This window comes from Scyliorhinus torazame, chromosome 12 (genome assembly GCF_047496885.1).
Source record: "Scyliorhinus torazame isolate Kashiwa2021f chromosome 12, sScyTor2.1, whole genome shotgun sequence".
Classification (NCBI taxonomy): Eukaryota; Metazoa; Chordata; class Chondrichthyes; order Carcharhiniformes; family Scyliorhinidae; genus Scyliorhinus; species Scyliorhinus torazame.
In genome coordinates this window covers 18264903-18278013 of record NC_092718.1, presented here as the reverse complement: position 1 = coordinate 18278013, position 13111 = coordinate 18264903, and the positions used below count along the sequence as shown (strand labels likewise).

At 44.1% G+C, this 13111-nt stretch overlaps 1 protein-coding gene across 5 annotated transcripts in view; it reads right to left on the bottom strand.

The window, feature by feature from the left end:
* LOC140387408 (D-glucuronyl C5-epimerase-like) overlaps nucleotides 1-13111 on the bottom strand; it is a 125561-nt gene that overhangs the window by 36339 nt on the left and 76111 nt on the right. For all 5 annotated transcript variants that reach the window (XM_072470486.1, XM_072470487.1, XM_072470484.1 and 2 more), the window contains one exon: nucleotides 10244-10869. In XM_072470486.1, coding sequence (XP_072326587.1) covers nucleotides 10244-10856 — 613 coding nt within the window. In that variant the 5' untranslated portion in view covers nucleotides 10857-10869. The remainder of the gene's footprint in view (nucleotides 1-10243; nucleotides 10870-13111) is intronic.

The following is a 13111-nucleotide window of genomic DNA, read 5'->3' as shown; positions in this document are numbered from 1 at the left end:
TCGAGATTCGGTGCATAGTTTAAATATGCGCTTGCCCAATTCACCCTATGTTCGAGCTTCACCAGCGAGGCCTCAACCTGGCGCCAATTGACACTGATTCACAAGTCGTGAGCCAGTGTAATATCACCTCCTGGGGGGAGGGAGGAAGAGTCCCACTGGAGCGCTGAGGCCCCCAGGTAGTAGAGGACAGGATGGGGCGGTACTCTGGCACTCCCTCAACATCTGGGCACTTTGGCACTGCCTACTGCGCACCTTGACACTGCCACATGGACCACCTGGTCGTGCAAGGGTGGCACTGCTAGGCTGGCAGGGGCACTGCCAGGGCAGCAGTACCAAGATGGTCCAGCTTTCCTGCGCCAGGGGTCGAGCCTGGCGCGGCCTTGCACATAAGTGGTGGGGTGATGCGCGGACTCGCCCTTGCCACAAGCATCACGAGATTCATGACAACAAGTCTGACCAGGCATTAGGCATAGAACATTACAGCGCAGTACAGGCCCTTTGGCCCTCGATGTTGCACCGATCTGTGTAACCACTCTAAAGCCCATCTACACTATTCCCTTATCATCCATATGTTTATCCAATGACCATTTAAATGCCCTTAATGTTGGCGAGTCCACTACTGTTGCAGGCAGGGCATTCCACACCCATACTACTCTGAGTAAAGAACCTACCTCTGACATCTGTCCTATATCTATCTCCCCTCAATTTAAAGCTATATCCCCTCGTGCTAGACATCACCATCCGAGGAAAAAGGCTCTCACTGTCCACCCTATCTAATCCTCTGATCATCTTGTATGCCTCAATTAAGTCACCTCTTAACCTTCTCTCTAACGAAAAAAGCCTCAAGTCCCTCAGCCTTCCCTCATAAGATCTTCCCTCCATACCAGGCAACATTCTGGTAAATCTCCTTTGCACCCTTTCCAATGCTTCCACATCCTTCCTATAATGCGGCAACCAGAATTGCACATAATACTCCAAATACGGCCGCACCAGAGCTTTGTACAGCTGCAACATGACCTCATGGCTCCGAAACTCAATCCCTCTACCAATAAAAGCTAACACACCGTACGCCTTCTTAACAACCCTCTCAACCTGGGTGGCAACTTTCAGGGATCTATGTACATGGACACCGAGATCTCCCTGCTCATCCACACTACCAAGAATCTTACCATTAGCCCAGTACTCAGTCTTCCTGTCATTCCTTCCAAAACGAATCACTTCACACTTTTCTGCATTGAACTCCATTTGCCACCTCTCAGCCCAGCTCTGCAGCTTATCTATGTCCCTCTGTAACTTGTAACATCCTTCCGCACTGTCCACAACTCCGACTTTAGTGTCATCTGCAAATTTATACGCCCTCCTCCAGGTCATTTATAAATCCAGGTCATTTATAAAAATGACAAACAGCAGTGGCCCCAAAACAGATCCTTGTGGTACACCACTAGTAACTGGACTCCAGGCTGAACATTTCCCATCAACCACCACCCTTTGGCTTCTTCCAGCTCGCCAATTTCTGATCCAAACTGCTAAATCACCCTGAATCCCATGTCTCCGTATTTTCTGCAATAGCCTACCGTGGGGAACCTTATCAAACGCTTTACTGAAATCCATGTACACCACATCAACTGCTTTACCCTCGTCCACCTGTTTGGTCACCTTCTCAAAGAACTCAATAACATTTGTGAGGCACGACCTACCCTTCACAAAACCGTGTTGACTATCTCTAATCAAATTATTCCTTTCCAGATGATTACACATCCTATCTCTTATAAACCTTTCGAAGACTTTGCCCACATCAGAAGTAAGGCTCACTGGTCTATAGTTACCGAGGTTGTCTCTACTCCCCTTCTTGAACAAGGGGACACATTTGCTATCCTCCAGTCTTCTGGCACTACTCCTGTAGACAATATGACATAAAGATCAAAGCCAAAGGCTCAGCAATCTCCTCCCTAGCTTCCCAGAGAATCCTAGAATAAATCCCATTTGGCCCAGGGGACATTTCCACATTTTCCAGAATTGCTAACACCTCCTCCTCATGAACCTCCAGCCCTTCTAGTCTAGTAGCCTGTATCTCTGTATTCTCCTCGACAACATGGTCTTTTTCCTGTGTGACTACAGATGAAAAAATATGCATTTAGCACCTCTCCTATCTCCTCGGACTCCATGCACAACTTCCCACTACTGTCCTTGACTGGCCCTACTCTTACCCTAGTCATTCTTTTATTCCTGACATATCTATAAAAAGCTTTAGGCTTATCCTTGATCCTACCTGCCAAAGACTTCTCATGTCCCCTCCTGGCTCTTCTTAGCTCTCTTTTTAGGTCCTTCCTAGCTAACTTGTAACTCTCGAGCGCCCTAACTGAACCTTCACGTCTCATCTTTACACAAGCCTTCTTCTTCCTCTTGACAAGTGATTCAACTACTTTAGTAAACCACGGTTCCCTTGCTCGACCACTTCCTCCCTGCCTGACAGGTACATACTTATCAAGGACACGCAGTAGCTGTTCCTTGAACAAGCTCCACATTTCAATTGTGCCCATCCCCTGCAGTTTCCCTCCCCATCTGATGCATCCTAAGTCTTGCCTCATCGCATCGTTATTGCCTTTCCGTTCTGTGCTGTATTTTTCTATGTTCTATATAACTCTTGCCCTGCGGTATATGCCTATCCCTTTCCATCGCTAAAGTAAACGTAATCGAATTGTGGTCACTATCACCAAAGTTCTCACCTACCTCCAAATCTAACACCTGTCCTGGTTCATTACCGAGTACCAAATCCAATATGGCCTCGCCTCTCGTTGGTCTATCTACATACTGTGTCAGGAAATCCTCCTGCCCACATTGGACAAAAACAGACCCTTCTAAGGTACTCAAACTGTGTTTCCAGTCAATATTTGGAAAGTTAAAGCCCCCCATAACAACTACCCTGTTACTTCCGCTCCTATCCAGTATCATCTTTGCAATCCTTTCCTCTACATCTCTGGAACTTTTCGGAGCCCTATAGAAAACTCCTAACAGGGTGACCTCTCCTCTCCTGTTTCTAACCTCAGCCCATACTACCTCAGTAGACGAGTCCTCATCAAACGTCCTTTCTGCCACCGTAATACTGTCCTTGACTAACAATGCACCCCTCCCCCTCTTTTACCACCTTCCTTGAGCTTACTGAAATATCTAAACCCCGGCACCTGCAACAACCATTCCTGTCCCTGCTCTATCCATGTCTCCGAAATGGCCACAACATCGAAATCCCAGGTACCAACCCATGCCGCAAGTTCACCCACCTTATTCCGGATGCTCCTGGCATTGAAGGAGACACACTTTAAACCACCTTCCTGCCAGTACACTCCTGCAACTTTGAAACCTTACTCATGACCTCACTACTCTCAACCTCCTGTATACTGGAGCTACAATTCAGGTTCCCAATCCCCTGCTGAACTAGTTTAAACCCTCCCGGAGAGCATTAGCAAATTCCCCCCCCCCCCCCCCCCCCCCCCCAGGATATTGGTACCCCTCTGGTCCAGGTGTAGACCATCCCGTTTGTCGAGGTCCCACCTACCCCAGAATGAGCCCCAATTATCCAGGTATCTGAAACTCTCCCTCCTGCACCATTCCTTTAGCCACGTGTTCAACTGCTCTCTCTCTCCCTATTCCTCGTCTCGCTAGCACGTGGCACGGGTAACAACCCAGATATAATAACTCTGTTTGTTCTAGTTCTAGGTTTCCACCCTAGCTCCCTGAATTCCTGCCTAACATCCCTATCCTTTTTCCTACCTATGTAGTTGGTGCCTATGTGGACCATGACTTGGGGCTGCTCCCCCTCCCCCTTAAGGATCCCGAAAACACGATCCGAGACATCGCGGACCTTGGCACCTGGGAGGCAACACACCAACCGCGAGTATCTTGTTCCCACAGAATCTCCTATCTATCCCCCTAACTATGGAGTCTCCAATGACTAATGCTCTACTCCTCTCCCCCCTTCCCTTCTGAGCAAGAGACAGACTCTGTGCCAGAGACCTGTACCCCATGGCTTACCCCTGGTAAGTCCACCACCCCCCCCCAAACAGTATTCAAAGAGGTATCATTGTTACTAAGGAGAACGACCACAGGGGATCCCTGTACTGACCACTTCCTCCCAGCCCCTCTCACTGTCACCCATCTATCTTTAGTCTTCGGAGTAACTACATCCCTGAAGCTTCTATCTATGACCACCTCTGCCTCCCGAATGATCCAAAGTTCATCCAGCTCCAGAACATGGTTTCTGAGGAGCTGAAGATGGGTGCACTTCCCACAGGTGAAATCAGCAGGGACACTGACGGCGTCCCTCACCTCAAACAGTCGATGGATCCTTCCAGATGCGCAGAGGTAAGTATATAGCCCCCAGATGTATAGAGGGACATGCTCGGGCAGTGCCCCGGCACAGGTTGGCACTGCCATTTCAATGCACATACATGTCCAAATCTTCAATAACTTTTGCTGCATCCTCAGTCTTCACTACTTTTCCAACACAAGTGGTGCCGACAACTTCAACAAGTTTCTGTTGGTTTCAGTACCCGAGTTGTTAATTTAGAACAAAAATGGTGCTCAAAACACTGATGCCTCATGGACTCAAACACCTCCTGCACAATCTATTATTACATTTCATTATTACTTGATATCCTAATTTTTTCAATCAACTAATTTTGGTTTAATGTCACTTTCTGTATAATTAGTGTCTTTATCACTCTCTGTATAATTAGTGTCTTTAATCAGGAATTTAGTTAGAAGATTTTTGCAATTCTCAAATAAATTGCATCATCGGGAGTTCTGCTACCTACCTCATTTGTAAAAGTTTGCTAGAAACAAATTTCCCCTTCTGAATCAAAGCTATTTAGCAAGTTATGTTGTAGGAGCATTCCTCCAGAGCACACACCAAGCAACAGTTCCCATTATCTTACTTATTCAATAATGGTTACGCTAATGAGCATGCAATTGCATGGGTCAGATTTGTTTTCCTTTTTATAAACATATAGTTGCTGTATTCTTCACTTCCCTTTATGCCGAAATTTATCAGTACAGAATATTTTCTTCATGAGTATAGCCAACTGCCTTCTAAATGTTCTTCCTGGTCTTCAAAACCATTGCCCATTTGCCTCTAGGGTTTGGATAGTCTCAATACCTTTTACATTATATTCATCGCTACAGATTTCAATTATCTCTACAAACTGGTAGCAAATAATATTTTGCTTCAAAACATTACCCACTTTTCTTCAGTTGCTGCATAGTTCTGTGAGCAAAGTGGTAAGGTTGATCAATGTAAAATATAACCTGAAGTAAATTAATAACCACTTTGAAAAACTTTAGTTTCAATGGGAAGTTTCATATTTCCATTTTCTGCAATGGTTCTCTATGCCCTATAACAATGCCAAGGTCACAACGTGCAGTACGCTTTAGAGTTACAAAAGCTTTTGGGAATGGGAACAGATAAATGATTTTTGAAAAAAGTCAGAAAATGCTGAGCTACAGTTCAGATGACATCAAAAAAATAGGAAATATAGGTTGCTTCACATTTCGGATCATGGCCCTTTAACAGTTCCAACTGTAACTGAGCTAAATTCCTGTCCATTATTGAATGAATGAAGCATGCATTGGGACAACAGATGGGTGTGGGAACGTTTCGCTGCAAAAGATATAAACAGGTCCCCACTAAATTTGATTAACTGCAAGTTTATCAGGGCATCATATTAAAGCCTTCACTTTAACTTGGATTAAAGCCGAGCAGAAGCTTATAGCCAAGTTCCGCACACGAGTGCGGCCTCAACCGGGACCTGGGATTCATGTCGCATTACATTCATCCCCCACCATCTGGCCTGCGTAATCCTACCAACTGTCCTGGCTTGACACAATTCACACCTCTTTAACCTGGGGTTACCCCATCTCTGGATCTGTAAAGATTTAATCACCTGCTAATGCTCGCATTCCAAGCATTGTCTGGCATCTTTGAATCTGTCTATATATATGTTTCTGGAACATACCTCTTCATTCACCTGAGGAAGGAGCAGCGCTCCGAAAGCTAGTGACATCGAAACAAACCTGTTGGACTTTAACCTGGTGTTGTAAAACTTCTTACTTAACTTGGATGGACAGAGAGGCTGGTTGGAAACTTACGTACTGCTCCAGCAACAAGGTTCAAGCTACTTTAACTCCTGAACTTCATTTAAATGCCACCGGATAACTTCTCATTCATTCTGGATAGAACATGGTGGTAATTAGATAGCACAGAGGCTGCCTACTGATGAGACTGTTTTGCTTTCAGGAAGGAGCAATCCTGAACATTCTGCTCCTCCTTACTCTACAAAGTTTTTTCAAACGTTTGGGCTTCTTCTGGCCCTGGCTTTTCTTCCTGCTGCCTTCACCTGTCAGGAAAACCACAGAAGAACCCCATATCAGGTCACCAATTAAAATTTTAGTCAGGTCCCAAAGTTATCAGGCCCTGACATGCATAAGGACTCGGCCGGCTATGGGCAGGTGTCCTACTTGGCTGTTCAGTGGAGTTTAAAATCCGAAACAGTGGTGGCTGGCAGCTTCCCAGCGGTAAAGGAGTGTGGGTGAACTGAATTATCCAGCTGCCCAGTTTCCACTGGATGGTAGGGTTAAAATTGATCATTTCAGGTGGACTACCATTTGGTGTTTGGTTATTTTAGATACAGAAACCAGATTTTAGGGTTATCTGAATTCATACCGTTTGTGCATTAGCAAATATTCTCCTTGTGGAAAGATGAACATTGTAAATCTTAAAAATAACTAATGACTTACTACATTTATCTAGACCAAGAGGTCCTAGGTTTCATCTTCAAACAGTGCCAGGACTACTGATCTTAGCCATGATGGAAGTAACAATAATTACAGGAGGCCCAAGTACTCTTGGATTAAATGGTGTATATTGGCAAGGATTCCTGTTCCTTATTCTTCCAATCCAGAGAGCCTTAATGAAAGCATACATGTGGAGATGGAGGTGAGAGCTGGATCATACTAACCGAGGAGGTCCCACTAAATAGAGTAGTTTATTGACAGTTTCTGCCAAGGCCTGGATGGATAAGATGTTGGATGGATAAGATGTTGGATGGATAAGATGTTGGATGGATAAGATGTTGGATGGATAAGATGTTGGATGGATAAGATGTTGGATGGATAAGATGTTGGATGGATGAGATGTTGGATGGATGAGATGTTGGATGGATAAGATGTTGGATGGATAAGATGTTAGAGGGCAGCTGGAGCACCACAACCAACTAACCTTTAGAAAATGAGGGTAGAAAATCATAGTGGAGGCGGGGAAGTGGGGAAACTACCCAGGCGATCTGAACCACAATGATCATAGAGAGAATAACATCCACAAATATTTAGTGACAGCATTATTGCAATGAAAAATATGCATTTCCTTCTTGTCGTATTTCAAGTGCAATCATCAAAATATTTGAATTGTTGAAGTGTAAACATCTTGTTGTAGGATTTGTGCATGAACTTAGGCCAACAATAGCTTCCTGTTCGATTAGATAAAGACCTTTTCCACCTCTGAATCAAATTGTAAACTCCATCAAAATGTCAAGCGATTAGCTATTGATATTGTAAATGAGCATCATTTCAGAGGCTGCACAAATTGGCATTGTTTTCTTATATCACAACATCTGACCACACTTCAAAAATACTTAATTGAATACAAAACAGCTTGCAAGTCCTTTCTTTTTCTTGAGCTCCAAACTATGTTAAGACATTTCCAATACAATTCCAGCCATCCATTATTAGATATGTAAAATGATTCTCCTCAGCATGGAAGTCATCATGCACTGTCGAGAAATAAATCACAGCCATATATAGAGCTTATTCACAAATGTAACCACGTCATAAGGAAGTCGTTTGAAGCTATACTCGGGTGCAACACCAACTGATTGCTAACAAACATTCAAATATATTTTCAAAGAGCAAAGCATTGAATGGAGCTGGAACTAACCGTTCGAAAATGTAAGGAGTTTTGAAGTACTGGGCAAAGACAAAACAAAGTTTACTTCCAACACTATGGTCCTGACCACAAAAATGTCCAATGCTTTGAGGAAATAGCAGTGGGTGGAATTATTGTCTCCATCTCCTCAAGAATACAAGGATTAGGAGCAGGAGTAGACTATCTGGCCCCTTAAACATGCTCTGCCTTTCATTAAGATCATGACGATTTGATTGTGGTCTCAACTCTACTTTCCCATCGGTCTCCCAACAACCCTCGACCCCTTGTCGGTCAAAAATTTAATCCAGCTTTGTTACCTGGGAATACAGGTGGCTCAGAAATGGGAGACATTACACAGGCTCAACCTAACCCGGCTGGTGGAGCAAATGGAGGGGGACTTTAAAAGCTAGGATATGCTCCCACTATCGCTGGCGGGGAGGGTACAGACCGTGAAAATGATGGTTCTCCCCAGATTTTTGTTTGTTTTCCAGTGCCTCCCCATCGCCTTTTTCAAGCGGGTAAACAAGATTATTTCGGGCTTTGTATGGGCGAATAAAACCCCGCGTGTGAAGAAAATGTTGTTGGAGCGCAGTGGGTGGGAGGGTGGGTTGGCGCTGCCGAACTTCTGCAACTACTACTGGGTGGCGAATATAGTGATGATTAGGAAGTGGGTGGTGGGGAAAGGGTTGACATGGGAGCGGATGGAGGCGGCGTCATGCAAAGGCACCAGTTTGGGAGCACTGGTAATGCCACCTCTGCCGTTCTCGCCAGCCCGTTACTCCACTAGCCCAGTGGTGGTGGCAGCATTGAGGATCTGGGGGCAATGGAGGAGGTCTAAGAGGGTGGAGGGTGCGTCGGTCTGGACCACGATTTGCAATAACCACAGGTTCGCACCGGCCAGGATAGATAGAAGTTTCCAGAGCTGGCAGAGAGCAAGAATTAGACGGATGGGAGATCTATTCATAGACGGGAGTTTTCCCAGTCTGAAGGCGCTGGAGGACAAGTTCAAGTTGCCGCCAGGGAATGGTTTCAGATATCTGCAAGTGCGGGACTTTGAGGAAACAGGTGTTGGCTTTCCCGCTGTTGCCGCCACAGGGGATACACGACAGAGTAGTGTCCGGTACCTGAGTAGGGGAGGGGAAGGTGTTGGATATCTATCAGGTGTTGTTGGAGGCGGAGGAGAGCCCGGTGGAGAAACTGAAGGGCAAGTGGGAGGAGGAGCTAGGTGGGGAGTTTGAGGCGGGTCTGTGGGCGGACGCCCTAAGCAGTGTTAATTCCTCCTCATCATGTGCCAGGCTCAGTCTAATACAGTTTAAAGTGGTACACTGGGCACACATGACGGCAGTGAGGATGAGCAAGTGAAGGGACTCAAAGCCCCCGAGTGTGGAGACTTGGGTCAGTGACATGGCTCGGTTTCTCAAGCTGGAGAAAATAAAGTTTGCCTCGAGGGGGTCAATGCTGGGTTTCTCCCGGAGGTAGCAGCCGTTCCTCGACTTTCTCGGGGAAAATTAAAATGTCAGCAGAAGCAGCATTCTGAGGAGGAGGGGGGGGGGTAGGTATGGTTAAGGGATGTACAGAAGGGGTTGGGTGGGAAATGTCTAGCTTACCATGTTGATGTTTATGTTATTATTTTGTTTGTTTATAGTTATGAAAATTTTGCAAATACTTCAATAAAATTTTTTTTTTTACAAAAAATCTAATCCAGCCTTGAATATATTCAATGACCCAGCCTCTATTGGTCCCAGGGAAAGGAGAATTCCACAGACTAATGACTCTCACGAAGGTAACATTTCTGCTCACCTCAGTCTTAAATGGGAGGCCCATAATTTTTAAACTGTGTGCCCGCAACAAAGGGGAAATATCCGCTCAACATCCACCATGTCAAGAGCCCCGAGGATCTTGTATATTTCAGTATCAGCTCTTAATCTTCTAAACCCCAATAGATATCAGCTCAACCTTCCCTTATAACATAAGCCCTTCATCCCAGGAATCAGATAGTGAACCTTCTCTGAACAACTTCGAATGAAATTACATCCTTTCTTAAGGAGATCAAAAATGTACTCAGTAACCCAGATGCAGTAACAAAAGGGAGATAAAAAAAATTAGAACAGATTAGCTTCTTCAGCAAACTGGATGATACAAAAAAAAAAAAGGTTTTGTCTTATACATGCTGAAGAGCACTCTGAACTGGAGGCACAACGTTGATGACAAAAACGCGTATTCAGGGTTGGGGAGGAGGAAGGTTAGTGTAAAATGTACAACAAGACCAACCTTCAACGCCGCTGATGCACTTCACACGGTCTCGAACCTCCACATTGTAACCTTCAAAGGACATGAATACCCCATCTGGTCGGTAAGTACCTCGTGGCGTATATACTTTTGAATAGCTGTGGGAAAACTCAAATCTGTCATAGCCGTCATACTGCGCAATCTTTCCATAAACGTCAAAATATTTTTCAATCCAGGTGAAAGGCAGATAAACTTCATTGCCTTCCTTCCGTCCTTTTACAGTGTAGTCATCATTTATTAAGCAATCCATCTCCTCATATTTAAGACCCAACAGTTTGTTGGCATTGTTACTCAGAATATTGGCTACAGGCGGAGCTTTCTGCTGTTCTTGATGGGATGCATCTGCTGGTGGCTGTTTTGGTCCAGACTTTCCCACTTGTAGAAGGTTATTCACATCATTGTTACTTTCAGAGTCGACTCCCCGCTTTTCCAAACCTTCTCCTCGGAATAAGTCCTCCAGATGATCCAAGTCTCTTGGAAATTGGATTGCCTTGTCACTGGAGCACTTGTTCCACAAAAGTACAGTGACCAACGTAAAGAGAGCGCAGATGATAATAAGAGTCTTGTAGTTAACCCGAGCTGCCAAGCACCGCATATTCACATCATACCTATATTAAATAAAACAAAATACAATCAGCAAAATACAAAACGCCTTGATGGAACGTTTTTACAAAAATGGTCTGAATTTTAGTATGCAAGATCTGCTTTCAAATTACAGTAATCTAGAGGTTCTCCTTCCTTAAAAGGATAAGATCCTACCATAGCTAATCATTACAAAATCATCTCTACATTTTCGGAAGTTGGATACAGAAACACGATATTACTGCACAAACTTGGTGGTCAACGCCACACCACAGTTCCACGGAAAACAAACAATCAGCAACGGACCCATAACCAAATAATGAGACATTACGTTTATGCAGCCTAATCACCTTACTATGAGATGACAGGATTGTGGTGACACTTTGCATTCAATGTAACAGTCGTCAGTGCTGGGAGGGGAATTGGATTTCTTCCATTTCAAGAATCCCCACATGAAGTATGACATCGCATTTGTACGATAAGAAATACTTCACCTCACCCCAACCACATACCTCAGATCAACCTGTTTTCCATCCACTGCGGAAGTGCCCACCTTTTTTCCTCATTGCCAACCTTCAGGGTTCTTTTGCAAGATTACCAATTTATATGAAGTGATCTGCATCATATCCATATTCACACGAAACTGGGATTAAGTTTGGTGAGGTTACATTAAATGTGTATAATATCATACTTGTTTGGCCTCAGTCAATGCAGGGAATGGCACTTGGTGCATTACTGATTGGGAGAGGTGGCACAGACACGATGGGCTGGGCCTTCTGTGCTGTAATCAGTCTGTGATTCTGTAAATCTTACTTCATGTTGGACACTTAAGAGCTTGGTGTGTTTAAGTAGCCCAAAATCTTGCATTAAAATTATATACAATATGTACACAGCGGACAGATAAGAGGATAATTCCACAGTAGGTAATTGTCAAATATTATCTAAAAGCAGTTTCAACATATACAAACACACAGGTTTTGACAATTCAAACCAAAATAGTAGACAACCGGCAATTATTCTTCCGGAGCCTGATTAAATGTTCTTCCTCAACGGCCACAAAACATGCAAATTACAGTTGCGAACAATACTAAAACAGTTTCTTCAAATATCTGAATGCCAGAATTGGAATTACAAAAGCATGAATTTGAACAGTTTCTGCTAACTGTGATTAAAGCTTATAATCATCTCTAAAGACACTGTGGGCTGAAACATATAAAAATCCTTGCATTTAAAAAAAGGTTCTTCATAATAAGTGTCACAATTTTATCAACTTACACCACCCCAAGCTGTGAAAAATGGCAAATTATACTTTTTCGAAATATCTTTCCAATTAAGGAGCAATTTAGCTTGAACAATCCACCTACCCTGCACATCTTTGGGTTGTGGTGGTGAGACCCACACAGACGCTGGGAGAATGTGCAAACTCCACACGGACAGTGACCCAGGGCAGGAATCGAACCCGGGTCCTCTGTACCGTGGGGCAGCAGTGCTAACTGCTGCGCCACCGTGCCGCCCCAAATTATATTTCATAATAGTGTAACATTAGTGTAACAGAAAGCACAACAGCGCCTATACTTCCTCTGGAAACTAAGGAAATTCGGCATGTCCAAACTGACTCTTATCAACTTTTACAGATGCACCATAGAAAGCATCCTATCTGGCTGCATCACAGCTTGGCATGGCAACTGCTCGGCCCAAGACAACAAGAAACTTCACAGAGTCGTGAACACAGCCCAGTCCATCACAAGAATCTGCCTCTCATCCATTGACTCCATCTACACCTTCCGCTGCTTGGGGAAAGCAGGCAGCATAATCAAAGACCCCTCTCCCAAAAGGCTTACTCACTCTTCCAACTTCTTCCATTCGGCAGGAAATACAAAAGTCCAAGAACACGCACAAACAGATTCAAAAACAGCTTCTTCCCCGCTGTTATCAGACTCCTAAACGACCCTCTTGTGGACTGACCTGATTAATACTACACCCCTGTATGCTTCACCCGATGCCGGTGTCTATGTATTTACATTGTGGGCCTTGTGTTGCCCTTTTATGTATTTTCTTTTTCTTTTCATGTACTGAATAATCTGTTTGAACTGCTCGCAGAAAAATAGTTTTCACTGTACCTCTGTGCACGGCACAAACAAATCCAAATCCATTTAGTTTAAACACAATATAAATGGAATTTAATGCTTGTAAGAAGGAAATGATTCAAAATGATAAGCAGGTTTACTCAGCTTTGATTGATCTTTTAAAAATCAAAAGTTATTTTTA